The sequence below is a fragment of the Lonchura striata genome, chromosome 10 (genome assembly GCF_046129695.1).
Source record: "Lonchura striata isolate bLonStr1 chromosome 10, bLonStr1.mat, whole genome shotgun sequence".
NCBI classification, from domain to species: domain Eukaryota; kingdom Metazoa; phylum Chordata; class Aves; order Passeriformes; family Estrildidae; genus Lonchura; species Lonchura striata.
In genome coordinates, this window is record NC_134612.1 from 6763292 (window position 1) to 6784982 (window position 21691).

Genomic DNA, 21691 nt, shown 5'->3' on the forward strand with positions numbered 1-21691 from the left:
AAAATGCTTAGAAATAGCATAAAAGCAGGTGTAACATCCTAAAATTGCACTGGTTAATACTACAGAAAATTTTAATTGTCTATTTAAGATGCATTTTTATTCCTGTGCAATAATTTAATTGTTGGTGGACTTTAATTTTCCTCCTAATCACTGGAAGCACAAACTATTTTTTTCTGCTCCATGTACCATGATGTTAAAATGTGTTTGTTATTTATTGTATTTTCAGGTTCAAAGCAAACAAGAGAAGAAGGCAGGAACTTCATCCCCAGCCCCCCTGCAGCCTGTGGTTAGCACTTGCACTCCTCTGCCTGTGAATAAAGCCACCAGCAGTACCCCTGTGCCCATAAACATTCCACGTTTCTACTTCCCTAAAGGACTCCCAAATGTCTGCACTAACCATGAAGAAATCATTGCCAGGATTGAAGAGGCCTTTACAGAATTTGAAGATGGGAAAGCAAACATCTGTGAAATGGGGAAAATTGCTAAGGTAGCCACTAATGGTCTTGGAGGTCTTTTCCAACCTTAATGATTCTGTGAATCTATTCTTTAGGTTTTTAATTTTGGGAGAGATACTTTGTTGTAGTCTCAGTCTGTCTCACAGCTGTTGTAGTGGAAAAAAGAACCAGTTTCCTTTTGATCTGAAGTTTTTTGTTTAGATTTAAATAATAGTAAACAAAAATGAGTTCCGTTTGCTGATTGTCACATCAGATATGTGCTTGTTCGTGCTTTGATTTATGAAGCAGTTCTCTAAGATTACTTAGCAAATACAAATTGCATTTTTGTTTCTCCATTTCTTCATATTTCTGCCCAGAAGATTGAGAAACTTAGAGGCAAAAATTTGTTGGCTTCTGTGGTTTCAGGTAGTATCAGCTGCCCTTTTTGTGGCTTTTTGTAGCTGTCCTGCTCAGCTAGCATGAGCTGTAGGCGCTATTACAGTGTTGTGTGAGGAAGCAGCTTCCACCTTCCAGCTCCCAGGATGTGGAAGGGGAAATGTCCAGTGAGCCCTCAGCCCCTGAGCTGGGCACATTCAGTACCCACAGGGCAGGTGGTAGCTGGTGATGAGTTCTGCCTTCAGGGGACAGCACACAGCACTTGTGTGGGAGCACACGAGATGGTCCCTTCTCTTTCCCTCTCCCTCAGCTGCAGTTCACAGTGCTGCTGATCTAAAACCAGCATTTATCAGACACATCCTAGATGATCAGCTTGCCCTGAATGAGTCTTTGGCACTGTAAACTGAGCAATTATGCTTTCTCCAAGCTTTCATGGACTGCTATTGAGAGCCAGCAGCTTCTGCAGAGGCTGGTTCAAAAGTGCTGGTCAGGGAGGCCTTTGGCTGGAAGAAATCCTTCCCATGTGTGCTTTCATTTTTGTGTTCCCCTGCTGTGATCTTGCAGTATTGGAAATAATGGACTGTGCTGGGTGGCAGGCACTGCACTGAAAATTGCATGGTGGGATTTACTTCACCTTTAGGCATTTACTCATTAATGGTCTGTAATTAGACTTGAGGTTCCCTTGCTGCCTGTGACAGGTTATCCCATAGGAGAATAGGCCCTCCTCTTTTAGGGTGGGTGGGGGACATAGCTGGTGTGAGTGTCCTTCTGGAAGGAAGTGCCTGTCTCTCCATTCCACTTCCTAGGGAATTGTGCTAAACTGTTCAGAGCTTGAGTAGTCCAGATCCTTTTCCTAGCCTGAGAGGAGTGTTTCTCAGCCACTTGAAAAGGCACATGACAAAGTAGAAAGCTGTGTGCAAGTTTTCAACCTTGGCATGCAATAAATGGCACATAGGTGGGTCAGAAAGCCATTACTACTCTATTTCACATGTGTAAAGTCTCAGTGGTGAGTCTGGTGTGTAAATGAGCAGGTTCCTCTTGGGACTGTTCTTGTATTCCTCCTTGCCCTGCTTTTTCCTTACAGATCTGTGGCTGCCCACTCTACTGGAAAGCACCTCTGTTCAGTGCATCTGGGGGAGAGAGGACCGGACGTGTCTCTGTGCACTCCTTTGTGTCCATGTGGAGAAAGTGAGTATAGCAAATACAAAATGCTTTCTGCAAGAAGGAATCAGCCTGCCATACGAGTTTTTTTTTCTTTTTTTCCCTTTCTTTTCCACCAGATTTTCATGCAATTTTCCTCTTCTTTAAGTGGCTTAAAAATCTCCATTGGCTTGAGATTTTTTCCCCCCAAGCCCTCTAGACACTTGTTTCCATTTGACATTCACAAACTTGGAAGGAAGTAATTGTATAGATGTTTTAAGTTAGTTGGTCTATAAAATATATTTACAAGCTCCTCAGAAATGTCAGCTGTTCTGAGGTATCTGGTAGTTTGATTGTGGATTTGGGGTATATTTGTGCCCAGCCTTATTGCTCTACACTAGTGCACTAAGCAAGTGCCATTTGGGAACTGGGAGAGGAGGTATGTCATAGTGTTACAGGACAGAAAGAGGAATGTGGAAATAAGCATCATCATATAACTGGGTACTCTGGGAGCTTTAATAGTTACTACCTTTCCCAAGCAAGCTATTGAATTTATCTGTGGAGTTTGACAGTCCACACTGTGAAGGTGGAGAGCTCTGGATGGATGCATTATGCTCGGAGTCAGCTCTGACATGGAGCAGACTTGTTCTCTTGCCTAATCTTTTTCCCTCCAGGGCAATTCAGGCTTTAGTCTACTTTGTGAAACACCTGAACAGCGTCTCCATCTCCTCTCCAGAGAGAGTTCTAATTTTTTACTTAATGGTTGTTCTTCAGATTCTTGACGTAGTCTTTAACCCTGAATTCCCAAAGTATTTCCTGTGATGATGTTGTCAAAACAGCTTCTAGTTACCCTGGCAAAATTACAAAAATGTTAGGGGTGACTGTGATCTCTAAGTTTGTCTTGACACAGACAATATATTTTCCTTCCTTAGGTTCCTTCAATTACTTCTAATTAATCCCTCATGTATGATACCACATTTTCACTTCTCTGATTTTCACATCCTTCAGATATTTGCAGACTGCGGTCATGTCCCTCTTCTGTATCCTTTTAACTACCCCATTTCCAAGCCAAGCTTTGTATGCTTTTCTCACTTAATTGCTCTTTTAGAACGATACTCTTTTTTATCCCCACCTCTTCCCCTCTGAGAGTTATAAAATCTTTGCTGGAAAGCTGAAAAACAGAAGAAATGTAGTATTTCTGGTAAAGTTCAACTGCAGCTATGTGAACACAGGTGTAACTTTAAACCAGGTATCTTTAGTTGCTGTGAACCTTATTTTCAATTTTCTTAGTAGATGACTGACTTCTCAAACTGCCACATGCTCACTGCTTGTCAATTCTATAGGAACTGCTCAATATAAAACACTTCTGAACGTCAGATCTTTTTGTTTGTGGCTAAAACAGGGCTTTGGGATTCATCTTTATGTGCCAGATATTTTAAGGTAAAATATTAGCACCCCTTTCTGCAGCTGATTTAGAGTATATCTGTAAAATTGACAGTTACCTTGATAGGAATGTGCAGCCAAAAGGAGTGCTAAATATTTTTTTGCTTATTTAAGAGAACCCTATTTTGTAGTCTGCCTTTTCCAGAGTGATGAGGCCAGAATTAGCAGGAAACAAGGTAGTGTGGCTGGAGAACTACTGCCACTTCAGTACTATGTTCATGCACTTTCAGGAGAGGAAAGTGGTGAATAATGATCACAGTAAATAATTACAGTGCATTTATATTTTCAGAGTTAATGAAGAAAACAATGTAGTTTTCTGAGTTTCCCTAATACTATGTGAACAACATAGTGTTTGATATATCCAAATGTTGTGCTCTGCTACCAGTGTTTGGTAAATGGCATGGAGTTCCTCTCTTTATGAGTTTCTGTGGAGTGAATCACATAACTGTGATACCTTTTGCCAGTGCAGTATTTTGTGTGAGAAGAAGACAGAGAGATAGTGTCAGATGCACACTGTCAACCAGAGGGGACTGAGGTTACACACTTCGTCAAATGCTCAGTGCTACTAATGCCTTCATTAGGCTGCTCTCTGTGGCTTTGGTGCACAGCTCCAGATGGGCCACAATTAACAGGGGATTGCCTTTTTTCCTTCTAGAAGTGATTTTTCCTGGTGAATATTCAGTTCCTGTAGTTTTTCAATTTCTCCAAATATTGCAGTATAGTGAAGGGTTACACTGGAGAGCACATCCTGTTGGCATCCCATTGGGCTGGTGCTGTTCACTCGGAGTGAGCCTGCAGCATTGGTAAGAGTCAGGTTACTCTGATTCCATAGGTGCTTAGTAAGAAAGCTGCTTTACCACAGCAGTGTTAACCTGGAAAAAGTCCCTGCTGGGTGCCCTGCTGCAGCTGAAAACCTTGAAGGAAGTGCTGGCAGGCTGAGGTCAGCATTTGAGTGACTCCCAGCACAGATGCGATGTGCTGTAAGGCCTTTGTGACTCTCCCGGGGCTCCTGGGAGGTGCAAAGGGCTGGGAGTGACTCCTCCTGTCTCCCACAGAATCCTGCGGAGCTGCCACGACGATGCCGCCAGGTTCACTTCCCTTCTGGCAAAGCCTGGCTGTGACTGCCTACAACAGGAGGACTTCATCCCGCTGCTGCAGGTACTGCCACAGCTCCGCAGGCACGGCGGCCACAGAGCTGCGTTCACTTGGCACCTTCTTTGTTTCCGTGGCATTAAATGTTTAACCAAGGACCAGCAGACCTTTGGTTTGAACAGCACCTGGGTGGGGTTCGTTTTGGAGTGAAATAGAAATAAGCTTTTGAAGTGCTTAAGTGCCAAACCAGCTGCTGCAAATCCTGCTAAAGGCATTGAGGACTGGTCTCTTGTCAGGATTCATGTTTATCAGTGTCTGGTAAGCAGGCTGCAATTTGTCCCATTTCTCAATGTGGATATTGGGGAAAAATACTTGCTGCTGATGATAGTCAAGCACAACATAAAAGCTTATTGGAAAAGTTGTAAAAGTTGCTTGGCAAGACAATTATAATTAAATTTGTCTAGCCAGACTACCAGATACGGTATCACATAGAAATCTTGGCAAAATTTCTGCAGTTCCAATTGTTCTGTACATGCCTCTAAATCTGCTAGTGCACAAATGTCACTGCTTATTTTTTCCCTAATATTCAGGCTAAATCTGCACATCCTCATTTCATGTCTTTCTTTCCCTTTCATTAACTTTAACAAAGTAGAGTTTTATTTATTTGTGGCCATTTATGCAGACTCTGGATAGGGCTTCTCTATAGTGTCTATAAATCACATCCATCTGCTCCTCTGATCAGCAGTTGCACTTTTTCTGATCTTTTCCATACATCCCTAGATTTCTCACACAGTGCTGCCCTCTGGGTAAAACCTCTGTGGAGATGCTGCTTTGGGGAAAGATTCTGTGTCTGTGCTGGCTGTTTCTGTCTCAAACAGAACCAAGGCTGTGATGGGTAAATTTTCTCATGTTTCTCTTCATCTCTTCTCCACTGGGCACACTGCCTTTCCTTGTGGATTGCAGCTCTGCTCTTTAGCTCCTGGTGCAATCCAAGGCATGCACAGTCCTGTCTTATTAGTCAGCCAGAGATCAACAAAATTACCCTGATTTATGCCACCATCTGAGACATCCTGTTATGCTGCCCAAAATTTGGGCATATCACAACCCTGAAGGCACCATGGCATAGAAGAAGCACAGCAAAACTTGGAACCCCTTTAAAGGGTAGAGGAGTTAGACATGGAGAAATGACACAGGCATTGATTCATACAGGATTTGAACTGATTCATTCAGGATCTGAACAGTTTATTCATGGATTTGATCATGCAGATTTGGCATTGTGAGCCAGTGTTTGACTTTTAAAAAGCTGCTTTTGAGAAAGAGGCAGCTCCACAGGTAGTCGGAGTGAATTTTGGAAAAGCACAAATCGTATCTGTAAGCATTCTGAGGCTCACACATCTTTCATTGCACATAGGAGACTTCCTCAAGGAATCTTTATTTCTGACACCTAGTTCTAACAAATGTTAATATCTTCAATGAATGGAGGAAAACAAAAATCGTGGAGAAGAGATAGTTGCATGGTCAACTAATTAATTTCTGTCTCATTCAATGAAAATGAGTTTTCATCTACTCACTAACTCTCTTCCTTTGTTTTTCTGTCCTTAAGTAAATCAAACTGGCCCACCAGGTGCGTATTGCCCAGTAAATGCATTCTATTACTGTAATAGAAGGTTCTCTTGTAGATTAAAAGATTTCAGTGTTATTGTTTATGCTGCAAATAGTTTCAAAAGTAAAAGTATTGGTTTATAAACCCAGTAACTGCTAAGCATTAAAAGGAGAAGAAAATCTATTTCATTTCATTTTCTCTTACCTTGCAGGATGTGGTAGAAACTCATCCTGGCCTCACGTTCCTGAAGGACGCTCCGGAGTTCCATTCCCGGTATATTACAACGGTAGGCTGCTTCTTTGATCCTTTGTGATGCCTCCCTTTGGGATCTGTCACTCTTCCTACCAGCAAAATCCTTCAGTTATTTAAAAATGTAGGTGTTTTTAATATTACTGACCATGAGGTATTTTAACGACTGCTTCCAAAAGAAAAATAATCTGCCTATGTGTGACAAGGATTATTCCAAAAGTTAATAATGGTTCTTTCTGGTCTTAAGCAAATCTATAAAACCATCTTTTTTTGGCTTGATGAATGGAAAATAAGTTCTTTGGTCTTTGGGACCTGCTAAGTCACCCTGAATTATGCTGGACTGGTGAAACATGGAAGGCTGCCTGTTTGAAGGTTTCTGTCACTGAAGCTTGGAGAATCTGTGATTGTTCCTCAGTACAAAATGCCCTTTGCCTCCAGGGATCTGCTGTCCAACCTTCCTTTTGCCAGGATGCCTATCCAGGCTCTCTGTCCCCAAGCTTTTGTGGCTGGGGTTTGTTCAGTAGCTTTGTTCCAGCTCTGCAGTCAGCACTTAGGCTAGTACTTTACCTAAGTATGTTTTTACTTTTTTTAGGCCTTGAGCTTGACTGGTGTTGGGTGTGAATCTGGATAAAAGATATACATGTTGGGAAGTTTTATCTCTACAGCAGTAACAAATTCAAATAAGAACAAACCTGATGGGAGCTATATCCCAGCAGGGCTCAGGGCTTAAAGCTTGTCCTGTTTGCCAGGGCCTGCCTGGGACTGCACCACATGTGGCAGCTGGGAGGCTCCTAGCACACACATGCTTGTTCCTTTCCTGCAAGGAGCAGATGGCACAAAGACACTTCTTCAGGGTAAACCCTGAACTGTCACACTAATGAAAATGTATAATGAGAATCCATTGTAAATGTTTTAGATGCACTTGAACATGACAGTGAACAGCAGTGTATAATCAATATGTTTAGTCCCTGTGGAACAAGACAACATAAGCATTAAGCCAGAACAGGTATAGGAATGGCCAGGGAATTATGGGAGCACATGAATGGGTGAGTGAGGAAAGTGCCTATCATACAATGCACCCTGGTATTTGGTGTTTCAAGTGTATGGAAGGGTGAGACTGAAAGGTTTAAGGTCACACTAGGGTTGGTTTCTGACTGGAGTATCCATGGGTCAATGCCATGTGAAGTTACCCTGGCTGCTGACAAAGGCAATTCTCTGCATCTGCCTTTATGGGTTCTTCTTAAATCACACACTGTTCCTGTATTTTTCAGGCAAGAAACAAATGTCTTTGTAGAGTAATCCCTCACATGATCACCCTTGCTGCCCTTTCTGGACTCACCAGGGGCACTGCACAATGTGGCTGAGACCAGCTGTGTGAAGCTGAGCTTCCACTTCCAGATAACTGAAGTGCAGGCTGCTGCTAAAGGGCAGCACCTTTTCCTTATTCTCTCCTTTTGCACCACTTCCCTGGTGCCTGGGTTTGGTGCTGTGTCACCAAAGCAGTCACAGAACCAGACTTTCATAAGTACATGAAGCTCCTGAGTGCTTCTTGATCCTGCCTGTATGTCTGCTGTGCTTTCCTGCTGCAGTGGGAGCCTTTGGGCATCCTTCCTGGCAGTGCTGGAACACAGGTGGATTTCAAGACTTTCTCCAAAGGGAGCAGGGAATGGTGGTGCCTTGAGCTGAGGAGAGGGCTGTGGAGCAGGACACCTGAGAAAGATGAGCTGTCCTTCAGCTGTCAGGACAGCACTGCTCTGGGGGTCTGTGCTGACAGCAGAATCTCCCTGGGCTGGAGCAGAGCCAGCACCTGGGGAGGCAGGAGGCTGCTGGGCAGGCTGTGCCCATCTGGAGGGGCAGGACTCAGTCCTCTGCAGCACTGACTCTGCTCTCTGATGGTAGGAGTTCCTATTGCTCACCTCTCCTTTCACAGACAGTTTGGCACACCCTTCTTTAATGTTACAAAATCCAGTATTTCCACCAGGAGACAATGAAGGAAACAGCTTTGTCCTTGGATTTTGAGACCACTTGGATCATTTTAATTGCTTCAAGGTAGAGTACCTTATACCTCCTTACAGAGACAGAGTGCTGTTTTTACTGCCATACAAGAATCACAGTTCATGTTTGTGTTACAGACAAGGGCCATAGGACACATGGCTTTGTGTTCATTGCTGGGTACAGCATCACTTGGCTGAAATATCCTGGAGAGTGACCCTCACAGTCTAGGATGGGTAAGATGTGAATGCACATTTCAATTCTTGCTGCCACCTCAGAACCTTTTAAAGGAGCCTTTTGGACACAGCAGGCTGGAATTTCAGCTGTATCATATCTGTTTTATTGGCCACTGTATTACTAAACCAGTTGTGTTTGTTTCAACAGAGACAACTTCTGAAGCTGGTGAAGATGATGCAGAACATCACAGAATATCCTGTGCATTTGTTGTAAAGCTTTAGTGTGACTTCTACCCGAATGTTCAAACCAGGCTCAGAGTTAGCAGTGCATGCTGCTCTTGGAAAGCTTTATGCTGAAAACAGTTTAAAGATTAACACTTATGGAAAAGTGCTTTAGCTTATACAGTAGCATCAATGTAAATGTGTAAGGGGACAATGGCCACAGGGATTAATAAAGGTTCCTGTTTTGTCCAGAAATGGAATTGCTTTTGTTCTTGTGTGGGAAGACTGAGGAAAGGTCTGGAACTCATCCATGAATGGTTTGGGCCTGGAGCTCAATTACATGAGGATAATGGGGAAGTAGAAAGAGGCTCCTCTTTCCAAAGGCTAATTAAGAATCTGACTCCATGATCCTTGTGCCCTCTTCCAACTCAAGATGTTCTATGGGTCTATGGTTGTGTACTGAATTCAGAAGAATGAAGCCAGTTATGGCCTGAGTGACAAGTATAACTTGCATGCTGCACATCATCTCAGGCTGGGTAATGACCTAGGAATTTCCCAAATTTTTTTTTTTTTTTTTTTTTTTTTTTTTTTTTTTTTTTTTTTTTGACAGCTTGGTGTTTACAACCTGAAAAAGATAAGTACCGAGACTTTATAGTGAGATATATACTATGTACTGTCTGTGGAAACTGGGCCATTATTTGAGTAATAAAGCCTTCACTGAGTGACTAGACATGATGAGAGATGTGAAAAGACATCCCATTTTACCTCTGAATAGGTTTTTTTTCAGATAGGTGAGGTGGGAGCAGATGGAACCTTTATCAATGTGGTCTGGTAGACAAACAGTTTGTGTCACAAATGGGAATATAGTTTGTTGTCTTCTACTATCCTACAGGCAGGGGAGAAGAAGAATTACCGGTATGGAGTCCTCTTTCTGATTCTTGGGATTGCTGTTTTTGAGTCCTTGGAATGGTGTGAATGCCCTGTATTTTTAAGAGTTGCTACAAAGTTGTCAGGTGTGATAATGGGTGATGAGCGAGGTGAGACCACTCCAGCCTCTGAGCTCTTGTGCAAGCTGGAAGCAAAAGCCAAAGTCCAGAATGACAGTGACTACCAGAGGCATGAAAGAAGAAACAAACACTGTGCTTAAGACCAGAAAGGAATCATTATGATTACCTAATCTGACATCTTGTGCTTCAGAGACCACAGAACATTGCTCAGTGGTTGCTACAGTTAGTATAGATCTGGTTTTTGGTCTGTTTTTAATTGAAATGACACCCAACTTTAAAAGGATATCCACCTCTTAGGCCTGGAGTGATGAAGGGCCTGCAGTATTACCAAAAGGTGTCATGTTCAGCTAAGTTGAATCAATCATTCTGTCTCTTTAGGATACATTTGAATCCTCTCATCATTCGTGTTGCTCCCAGAGTTCTGTGTGCCATCATCAATTGCTGTCTCACTGTCTATCTCAAAGCAGATTGCTGGGAGCAATCTCATACTTGTTCTGGATTTGTTCTGGACCAAGAACCAGCACTTGTGTGACTGAGTCCAAAGATGGCCCTTCAGTAGTGGTTGCCCACTTGAAACTAGTTCTGGCTAAAAGAGAAATCCATCCCTTTAATCTGCTAGCTTGATGAATCCCTGTATGTGGACATTATTGTGTAAAGTTAATTTTTGTGTTGGAATAGTGTGCACTAAAGTTTACCAATGTGCTTACATGTTAGAGACATCAAAGGTTTGCAGTAGGTTTGGTCAACAAAATTTCAGTGCTGATAAGTCAATTCTATTCCTCCTTTCTCATGCCAGTGATATTTATTTGTTGTTGTTTGCCCTGTTAGGTTTATTCTTGCATGTGCTTGGTCACACATTTGTTTTTCCCCACTCTGTGATGTTACTTGACAGCTGACAAGGAGCAGATTGAGAAGGGCTGTTTGCTTTTTTGAGGAGCTTGAGAGTGAGCTCAGTCTTACACTGGGAGCTGTTTACTTTTGGCTGAGAGTTCTGTGCCTCCCCCCATGATTTTTTGCTCACTTTCACCAGAGGCAGATCTGGAAAGGAGCCAAACAAGTTTAACACCTGCCCAAAATAATTGCAAACAGAACCTCTCCTGCTTACTTTCAGCAGAGGTACTGGGAACATGAGGCATTGTTGTAGTTACAATGGGTCAGGCATTCGCTGTGTCTTTCATTTACATGTGTTGCTTCCTCTGCAGGAACCAGAAAAATCAGAAGTATTTTTTTTCCTCCCCTAGAACCCTATTTCACTGGGGATCCATGCAAACTACATCCCCTTAAACGTGAAAAACTCAAAGCAATTCATCAGCACTTTGAGCCTGTTTCCTGACATAAGTAATACATCTGCCTGCCCAAAGAGGTTGATTTAGAACAGTAAAAATATTCACACACTGGAAAGGGATAATACTGTTTAAGAAGCCAATGTTGCTTTCAGACTGTGTAGTCAGTTAAGGATAGTAGTATCTACAGAAAAGATCCCAAAACAGTTTTTAAAAAGAGGTCTCCTCAGGATGAGTTAATAAACCAAGGTACTGTGATTAAGTTCCCAGACTGCTGTGTTTCAGGAGTTGATTTCAAGAGCAGTGTTCATTTGTTGCAGGTTATCCAGAGGATATTCTACACAGTCAATCGATCCTGGTCGGGGAAGATCACTCTCACAGAGCTGAGGAAAAGCAACTTCCTGCAAGTACGTGGGTTTCTGTGGGAGCAGGATCCAGAGTGCAGCAGCATTCCTTGTTCCTGTGACTGAGTGGTGAGGGAGCTGCACCTGGGCTGCAGTGGGATGAGCCAGGTGCTCAGTCCAGGAGTCTGCAGGGGCTACTGGAGGAGCTGTGTCTGAGTTGAGGTGAGAAGTGCAAGGACAAGAATGGCCCCAGGGCACTGAGAGAAGATCATGGCATGACTGTTTTCTTGCTGAGGCTGCATGGAGCAGCAGCCTGACTCCTGGTCCAGACAGCAGGAAAGGGAAGCAGGACATGGCATTGCACCCATATGAAGTGGCTCACAAGCAGCCAAGAAGAGCTGCAGGAGTGGCAGGGGTAGGAGAGCCAATTTCCTGCCTCCTAGGCAGCCCTCAGCCCACTGACAGCTGGTCAGGAATATCTCTGCAATTGCAGGATGAGGCACCTCAGGAGCTGATCTCCACAGGATAATGAATGAAGCTTAGTTCTTGTTCCAGTGCCTGCAGTGTGTCCTTATGTCAGGATTTCGATCTCTGTCCTCTGTGTGTTTTGCCTGGAAGAGCACCAGGTTAAGACTGTCTCAGGCTGCTCATGTCCAGCCCAACCTAAAGAGCCACAAAATCTTGAGCTGAAAGATGAAGGACTGGCTAAAACAGTGAGATTTCCCTATTTCCCTCCTGTGTCCTTTCAGGTGTAGTGTGCTGTTTTCCTCAAACCCCTCAAGTATGAATTCACATTCTTTCTCTTTTCAGACATCATCTCCCCTACTTGACCCCATCAGCAAATGGAAAAATGAGTGCTCCTTTGAATTGGTTCATGCCAGTCCAAGCTCTAGAATCCCTGTTCCTTTCCAGCCTCTGTTACAAATAAATGTTCCTGGATTATCCTGCATCTTTATTCATTCATTTTCACCCTTTAAACATTCTCTCATTTTTTCTTCTTTCATATCTACTCTGCCTTTCATCTCCTGCAGCAGGGAAGTACAGCTTCTTGCTGCATGTCTAAATGGCATCTTTGGTTGTGATCTACAAAAGAAAAAAAATAGTTATGGCAAAAAAAGCTCCCTAGTGATTGTCATCTGTAAAGAGAGAGACAGATACAATCTGGAGAGGCCAGTGGGTGATGGATCAAAGGTGTTGAGACGTGGATGTCAGCAAGTCATAATAGTGCAGGTCTCACAATGCCATCCTGTTATCTCTACCAGAATGTCACTGAACCTGGTGGATAGCAGGATGTGAGAGTTTTCTTTGGATTCAGTTGGATTCCTTGGATGTGGAGGTGGCTGGAAGTTGATATTGAAATGCCAGTGCCAACACATAGCACAGCATCTATTTTATGGTTATGGGTAGCAGGGCCAGTCAGTCTGCCTGCCTGGGGACACCATTCCCTGGGATAGCTCAGGCTGTGTTTTGCCTGCTCCCTTGGGAGAGGCTGTGAGGGCAGGAGGGGCCAGGCCTGCATCTCACTGAAGCCATTATTTCTTAGACAAGAAGGCTTCTGGTGTCTCATGGCCTCAGCACCAAGAAGAAAAGTAGGGAGGTGGGAAATTTGCAAATGCCCTCTTGTTGCTAGGAAGAACAGGGAGGTGTAAGGTGGGAATGAAACATGGATGTTAGCACGAAATGTTTCCTAGTAAGACATGTCACAGATGTTTATGGTTGAGCCTCCCAGTTAAACCAGGATGATTCCTGCAACAGCACAGGGAAGTCAGTGTGATTAGTTTGGGGTCCATCCCTCCTGTCCCAGTCCAGGTGTGAGTTTGGAACAAGAGTTGATTTTGCCCTTCAGGAGGCAGACAGGGATGTGTGATGTGTAAAGACATACCTCAGGTTCTGTGGAAGACTGTGGAAGTGGCTCTAAGAGTCTCTGGTGCAGGTCAGGATTGTTTCCCAGACCATGGGTCCCAGCTGACACAGCAGCTTGTGTTCCTGTTTCTCTGCCTCACTCTTCATTAGAGCTGAAAATGAGCAAAAAATTTTAACAGGAGTGGCAGAGATGTGCTAAGCAGGATGGCCAAGCCAGGTGCTCTGTAAGTGTCTGCTAAGGAATACAGCAATCACATGTCTTGGGGAAAGGCTGCAGTTCGGGTTAGTTCTCAGGGCTGTGTTCACCCAGCTTCCTGAGAAACTGGAGCACTTCAGCTGCTGAGCTGCCTCTTCATCCAGCTTTAACTTCCCACTGTATTTGTACTCTTTCAGACTCTTGCTCTCTTGGAAGAAGAGGATGACATAAATCAGATCACAGATTACTTCTCCTATGAGCACTTTTATGTCATATACTGCAAATTCTGGGAGCTGGATACTGACCATGACCTTTACATCAGCCAGAAGGATCTGGCTAGGTACAGTGATCAAGGTATGCCGCCTGCAAATGTGGCAAGGGCATTGCTGAAAACAGAATGTTCCTACTGAAGAATAAAGCCTGCCTTTAATTTGGTTAATTTGATGCCTCAGAAAAAGTTTTAATGTAGCCACCCATCTCTTAAATAAATGTTGCTTTAGAGAAGGAGTTATACAAGCTTGGACACAGAGAACTGCAGGACACCCTATTTTCTGCATGAGTAGCTACAGATGGAGTTTCTGTTCATGTGTGGGTCACTGCCAGGAGGATAGGCTAAAATAATGTCCTGAAACTTGTTTATTATTTACTGAGGGCTTTGCAGGAACTTGGAAGTAGGGACAAGAAGGATAAGCCCATGTGAACTTCAGAGACTGTTAAAGTGCAATCTAGTTATGCATGAGAGGAATCCAGAGTCCAGTGAAGCTTGGGGGATTTCAGCTTGCAGATGGACTCTGGAGAGTATCTCTTCAGTTCACAATAGAACCTCCTTTCCAGAAGTTATGCTCTTTGTTTTGTAAGGTTCAAGTGCCATAGATGAATGGAATACAAATCCACAAAGGGCTAAAACACTTATGTGTTCCAAGTGTAGGCATTTTTGAGGAGGCCACGTGGGTTCTGGGGGAGCATGGCAGTCACAGGACTCAGGAGCGTTGATCATAGGGCTGGGTGGGTGGGCATGGAGGAGTGCCTCCTTTGGGATGGGTGATCTGGGAGACTGGACCCTGCTGGGAAACTGCAGTGTGGAAAGGAGTATTTGTTGCACAGGAGGCTTGAGAGCCCTGAGGTGCTGGGAGGAGCCAAGGATTAAAGGGAGAAGCCATGGGGTGCAGTGCCCAGCAGCCTGTCAGCTGTGCCAGGGCACCTGAGGGGTGGGGCAGGCTGGGTCTGCCTGGCTGCAGTGCCAGAACCGTGCCTGGTCCACAGGAGTGTAGAAGGAGTCCAGGTGGGCCTCAGCTGCCTGGGGTGGTGAGGTCACTCTGCAAATCCTGCCCAGAGCTGGTACCTGCTGCTTGGCTTGTGCTCTGCCATAACAATCTATCCCACATATCTCCTGGCTGGCAGAGCCTCACCTTTATGCTGGTGTTTCATTGTCTTCCTTGCAGCACGGTTGCCACAGCCTATCCTTTCCTCAAAAGTGTTTTGTAGGGATTTGATGTGTCATTTTGCTTGATAACTTAACTTCTTTTGCAGTACACACTGGGATAGTCTCCTTCTATGTGACAAATCCTACTGCAGCAAAGTAGGAGTAGCGTGCCCATTTCCAAGGATCCAGATAACAGTTGCCATCTTTGTGGGACGGTGTGGTGATTGGAAGGATACAAAGACAGACACACTGGGAGAATCATCTTGGGGTTTTACAAAATGCTGCTAAACAGCAGGTGGTTAGACAGGCAGTGTAGTTAGAGCCTTTTAACAATGGGAAGGGGGTTTGTGTGGATTCAGCATGAACAACTGGTTGTAGTTATTGCTGTGAGCTGTAGCTTCACTTTCTCCGTGTTTTCCTTGTTTCCAGCTTTGTCAAACAGGATCATTGAGCGGATATTCAGCGGTGCTGTGGTGAGGTAAGAAGTAGCACACTGCTTGGAGGAAAAAGGGAAGGCAGTTTCTGTCAGGCTGAGAAATACAAATTATTCTTAGAAATGCCCCTGATCAGAATGGTTTCCAAGAGGGTGCTCCAGCTGGAGCTGCCTGAACATGGAGTGAGACTTGTGGGTAACTTAAGAAAACAAAATAAAAATCCCATAGGATGGGCTAACTGGGTATAGCTGGAAGACATGGCACAGGGATATCTGCAGAGCACTGCTTTGAAGTCTCTGAAAAGGGATGTGCTGTGGGAGGGGATGTGGCAGATGAGCTTCAGCTTTGCAGTGATAAAAGGTAGCAAATGCTGTACCTGGTGCTGCAGGGTGCAGGGAGTACTGACTAAATAGGTGACAGTGCCCCATTTTCTCTCGCTAATAATTTGAAAAACATCTTTGACATACTGAGTGTTTAGGGGCCTAGTGATTTTTAATTGTTCTTTTTCTGCCATGTCTTCTAGAGGCACTGAAGTTCAAAAGGAAGGGCGCATGAGTTATGCAGATTTTGTGTGGCTCCTGATTTCAGAGGAAGACAAAAGGAGTGCTACAAGGTGAGACTGATTTCTGTGGATTAGTAAAATCATTGAGATGAGCAAATAAGATATGGAAACTTCTGTGACTTACCGCTTTCTACAGGAGAGAGCAGCTTGGGGTCTGGAGGTTGTTAGGAAGAAAACATCTTACTGGTAATGGTTGGTCAAATCATTTGCCTTTCTTGAGGAAAAATTTTATAGAAGCAGAGTTTTCTTGTAATTTTTAATGTCTTGGTAATCACCAGTGTGTTTGATGACCTGCTGCCATGAGGCACTGTCTCTGAGCACACACTCCTGAGGTGATGGCAGCAGTTGGGCATATCCCTTCACAGGTGGAATGGGTGTGTAAGAAGGGTTTGTGGGGAAATTTCACTGTGGCACTTTGTAAAACCTGCCTGTGGCCTGGTTTGTACAGCCAGGAGACTGCTGGAGATGATCCAGGTGTGTATGTGAGTGTTAGCACAAGGAATCTTGCACATAACAAGAGAAGAATCCAGAACTGCAGGCTTGGACCCTCCAGAGGGGAAGAGGGATGCAGAGTGCAGCTGCTGAGAGCTCTGCCTTGTGTATAAAGGAACCAATGAGTGCATGACACAGCTGCTGTGTCCCTCACCAGGGTCCCTGCAGTGTCCTGAGCTCAGAGCTGGCTCTATTTGGCCAGCTCTTGCTGGTGGGTCAAGCAGGGACTCTGCCCTACATGATCACCCCTTGGGCTGCAGCGCAGTGAACAGAGGGTACAGGTGAGACAGGTAATGAGCGTGGTTGTGCTGCTCACAGCCACCTGGGAGACTCAGGAGGTGCTTGGGGTGTTGGCCTGTCCCCTCACCCTTCCCAATGTGTCTTGTCATCCCTGGGTTTATGCCAGGCTGTGGCAGAAGAGCTTTGGGAGTGGGTAGGGAGAACGTGCAGTGCTGCAGTCTCTGCTGTGTGGATGTCCCAGTGCAGTCTGCAGTGTCCCTGCTGTGTTCCCAGCATCGAGTACTGGTTCCGCTGCATGGACCTGGATGGGGACGGGGTGCTGTCCATGTACGAGCTGGAATACTTCTATGAGGAGCAGTGTGAGCGCATGGAGGTGATGGGCATAGAGCCTCTGCCCTTCCAGGACCTGTTGTGCCAGATGCTGGACCTCGTTAAGCCAGAGAGGGAAGGTAAGTCCTGTTTAGGCAGAGCTTTCATTCCCTTTCATTTGTGGGAATTGAGAAGGTAAAGGCACTGTGAAACCTATCTACAGGCAGAGCCCTGTGTGAGAGTCGCAGGGCAGAAGTTACTGCACATTGGGCTGCAATGTTGTGCATCAGGAGGGCTGTAATACTTGTGAATTAACTGCCTGGGACTGAATCAACAATTCTTGTGTGCTCCAGCTGTGGGATGTGCTGACAGTCTACACTGTAAAATTGAACCATCCCCATTCACATGCCTTCATATTTCACATGAATGTAAAAGGCCTCCACATGCATGTGATATTTAAGCTTAATCAATACACCCATTTATTGAATAATGTTAAAATCCTTGACTGACTGGGGAAGGAATTCTGTGCTATTGAAGCCTACTGGTGTTACAATTAAAACCTTTGTAAGACCTCAGTAACACAACCATGTGGGGTTTTTCTGTAGGAAGAGTAACCTTGCGAGACCTGAAGAGGTGCAGAATGGCTCATGTGTTCTTCAACACCTTCTTCAATTTAGAGAAATATCTGGACAATGAACAAAGGGATCCCTTTGCAGTGCAAAAGGTATAAATCACCTTTATTTCTAAATAAGAAAATATCACACTCATCCTTGGAGTGCTCCTGGATGTAGGGAAAACCCAGCTGAGTAAAATAACACTTTTTTTCACGAGTACAGCTTATTGATTGTCTCCCAGAAGCCTCTTACCTGCTCAAAGTACAGAAAAGTGGAGGGGTTGCCAAAACCAGCTCTGATTCCCTCACAGTTGTTCCCACATAATCTGCAATAGAAACTTTGTGGTTCCGTGATTCAAGGTTTAAATACATCCCAAGACAGAACCACTTGGTTTGTTTTTTGCTGAAACTGGATCATCATAAAAGCAGTCAAGTGGGACCAGGGGGATAACTTGCTATCCCCATCCTGTAGTAACTGGCAGAGTGCCAGGTACTTATGGAGGTGTTCTGTAATCTTCTCTAAAACTGCCCTAACTTAGCAAACTGTAAAGAGTCCCTCAAAATATCAGTTACAATTAGCCTTTGATGGACAGATTTGAAACCACTGAATTCTTCTGTCCTGTATGGAGTGCACAAACTGAGCTAGAGCACAGCAAGTGTGTGGTGGTTGCATTTTTGAAGTGGAGCAGATACAGCTTGTTGGCATCTCAGGTCACATGCTGAGCTTTACAGACCCTGAGAGGTTTTTTTTCATAGTCCTTTATGTGCAGATGTTAAAGCACTCCAAGAGGGTTGTGACTTTCTCAGTTAAGGCAATTTTTGCCTGGCTGTTTCCATCCATTCTTTACTTCCCTGGAGGCTGACTGTGTGATCTTTTTAGGACATGGACAGCGACAGCCCCGAGCCCTCAGACTGGGACAGGTATGCGGCTGAGGAGTACGAGATCCTGGTGGCCGAGGAGTCTGGCAATGAGCAGCTCCAGGAGGGGTGAGCACGGCCCTGGCACTACCCTGGGCACTGCCCTGGGCACACATGGCTGCCTCCAGCTGGGCTCTGGCAGGGACACATGCTGCCACTGCCAGCAGAGGGGTGAGCATTTGGGCTGGACTCTGGAGCATGTGAGGCCCAGGACAGCTGCTCCTGCAGCAGGAGTGGAGAAGTGTTGGGGGGCAGACACTTGGATCAGCTGCACACATCTGTGAAGGGGCAAAAAAGGCAAAGCCTATTTGTCTTGGCCACCATACAAAAATAGAGATCAAAAGACTTTTGCTGGTCTTGGCCATGTATTGACCATGTCATGCTGTCATAGATTAGAAGCTGTAGCTCTGTTTTATTTATTATGCCTAGCAGAGACTTTTAGTCCAACTTTGTATATTAGTCTGTGCTCTTTGTAAGTTACACTTCAATATTTCATTAATTTACTATGTTTGTTGAGACTTTTTTTTTAAAGATTTGGTTTCTTCAATACCTACACGCAGTTTTCAGCCTTCTGTAAGATTCTGGACAGACACATCAGCTATCTTTAGCCAGTGAATTTAGGCAGACTAGTTGTTCCAGAACTTCTCTGTGGGCAAGGGCTTCCTGCAGGTAAATGGAGACTCAGTCTAATCTTTCTTTAGATTTGTGTCTGTGTTGACATATTTTTGAGAATATTTCTTTCAACCACCCAAGGAACTTACCCTGTGTTAATCCTGCCTGATTCAGGATTGCATCTACTCTTAAGCAGTACTTACAGAGCCAGTAGAGTATTGAGAAGATTGCATCATTTTCAAAACTTCCCACACTGGAAATTGCTGGAGATAACAGTGGCACCTACTAATTAGGCACAGAGATTTGCAAAGCTAGTGAGAGCTTTTCCTCTGCCTGTGCATCCAAACAGCAACAGGCAGGTTCCCTCAGCCCCTCTGAGCTGCCTGGCCTTTTCTCTGACCTTCACAATGGAAGGTGGGGTAGGGCAGGATGGAAGATGAAATTGCTGCATTCCCTGCAGCTGCTTTGCAACACCTGTGTCCTCAGAACAGAAAAGAAACAGGAGGCTGCCATTAAAGCTTCATGCAGGACCATGAATTCCCAAAGTCACCACAACCAGGGGAAGAGTGACAGGTGATGTCAGATTTTTGAAGTTGGTCTGAAGCAGCTCTGTGTCTTCCTGCAAAGAGCATGTCAGCAACCTGGCTGCTAGCTTTTAAGAGCCCTTGAAAAGCTCTGTAGTCATGGCAGCAGGATTAGATCTCATTTGTGGAGCATAGCAACAGACCACAAAGGAAAAAAGAAAGGAAAAAGAAAAACAAAGAGCTGGATGCCCAGAGAAAGTTGCCAGAAAGAGCCATTGAGTTTTTGCATATAGATTATTTCTGCTGTATTTTGAGGATGACAGAAATGGAGTGAGGAGAGAACCAAGACAATTCCTGGTGAGCTCTGTGAGAGACTGGAAGATTTTTGGCCAAGTTAGCTGGCAGAACATGAAATACGGTCTTTGTCTTACGAATACATTTGAAAACAACCATCATTCAGCAATCACAGATGCATTAATGAGTGTGTCCCACTACTGTGATTAGCCCTGTCCCTATTTCTCTGGAAGGAAAGTTTCTAAAGCCAGTCAGTCTAAAGCTGGCTGAGGCATGCCCAGGAGAGAGCCCCGCTCCCAAAATGGGAATCTCATCAATGCAGTGGATACTCCCAGTATCCACAGATACTTCCAGGATGCTGGACTCAATTGAGAGCTGCAGTCACCAAAAATAAGAGGAAGGTCTTGTCATGCTCGAGACAACAACAAAGCATTACATTTCACTGGAAGCCTCAGCTGGTCTGAGCTCTTCGCTCCACACTCTGCTCTCTGACCTCTGTGGGATTCCACAGAGACGCTGTCCCTGGGGATTGGATACTCACACTGCTCTCTGGAGGCAGCACCAACAGCTGGCTCTGGCCAGCACAAGCCTTTGATGCAGATACAAGCCTTGGTTTGCAGCAAGCCAAGCCTTCTCTGCAGGGCAGGGCAGCAGTGCTTGGTTCTTGTCCCAGAACTCAGCCTCAGCTAGCTGAGGGACATGGAAACCATCATTGCCTTCAGGGAAAGAGATCTTTCTACAAGGGAAGGAAGGGAAGGAGGAAGAGAATCTTTTATCAGCTGCTGGTGGGAAAATGTCCCCTGAGCAACAGGGAGCCAGGACACAATGCAGAGCATCCTGCTGAGAGTGGAGACGGGAGACAGAGGCATAGGATCAGAGGATGTTGGTTGAGGCAGCTTTAGACCATTGTTCTTGTCTCTCTTCAGCTGCTCCATTCCCAGAACCCAGCAGTGAGAGGAAGGGAAAGGGGAAACAAGGATATCGTTGAACCACCCAGAGACAAAATGTGTGTTTGCCAGAAGGAAAGGCAAAGAATTCCCTGGAGTAATTTCCCTCCTCTGAACAGCCTAGAGTTGACACAGTTGAGTTTAAGGAATGGGTATTTAACCTGCACAAGCCCATATTTGTTTTCATGGGATGAAGTTCTGAAACTGGCCTGGGGGGAGAGCAAGGATTGACTACCTTTAGTGCTAATCTTGTTCAAAAGCATCCCAGAGATGTTCCTTAGGTATAAAGGTGGAAAGCATTTATTCCAAAATGGAAAAGGCAGGCACTGTTGGGCCTTAAGAAGCAAACCAGTAGAGTGGAAAAATAACTCCCTGGGAAAGGACAGTGGGAAGTCCTTTGGAAGCAGATATGAGAGGTTTAGTGCAGAAGCAAAAGATGCCTGAAGAAAAAGATTACAATGGAGCTCCAGCTGCCCATTCCCCTGGTGACTGTGCAGTGCAGGGAAGAAGTTGTTTTCCATTTGTAGGAGAGAAAGGGACAAGGCTAACAAAAGGTGGTAGAATTGGAGGAAAAGTTGATTCAAAAGGAAAGTTCTAAGAACAGCATTCAAATGGCAATACAAAGTTTTCCTCAGCTGCATCCTTTAAACCAAGGAGAGATTAGAGAAGCTGAAGCACCTGCAAACATTCCCAATCCATTCCTGATGGGAGAGGCAGGGCAACACAGCCCCCACAGGCACCATTGAGGCAAGAAGAGTGCAAATTGCACATTTTTTGGCAACCTTGCACACGTGGTCAGAAGAGGTTTGGTGCAGGATCCAGACCAGACCATTGTTTCCCTTCTTCCACTTATGCAAGAATCCAGAAGGTGGCAGAATTACTA

The 21691-nt window shown here is 44.8% G+C and overlaps 1 protein-coding gene across 2 annotated transcripts in view; it reads left to right on the forward strand.

Moving 5' to 3' along the window:
• Positions 1-21691, forward strand: part of PPP2R3A (protein phosphatase 2 regulatory subunit B''alpha) — a 37148-nt gene that overhangs the window by 14044 nt on the left and 1413 nt on the right. For both annotated transcript variants that reach the window (XM_021537166.3, XM_077785616.1), the window contains exons 2-12: positions 227-487; positions 1915-2018; positions 4469-4571; positions 6320-6394; positions 11358-11444; positions 13638-13794; positions 15293-15341; positions 15821-15910; positions 16865-17040; positions 17506-17624; positions 18394-18500. In XM_021537166.3, coding sequence (XP_021392841.2) covers positions 227-487; positions 1915-2018; positions 4469-4571; positions 6320-6394; positions 11358-11444; positions 13638-13794; positions 15293-15341; positions 15821-15910; positions 16865-17040; positions 17506-17624; positions 18394-18500 — 1328 coding nt within the window. The remainder of the gene's footprint in view (positions 1-226; positions 488-1914; positions 2019-4468; positions 4572-6319; positions 6395-11357; positions 11445-13637; positions 13795-15292; positions 15342-15820; positions 15911-16864; positions 17041-17505; positions 17625-18393; positions 18501-21691) is intronic.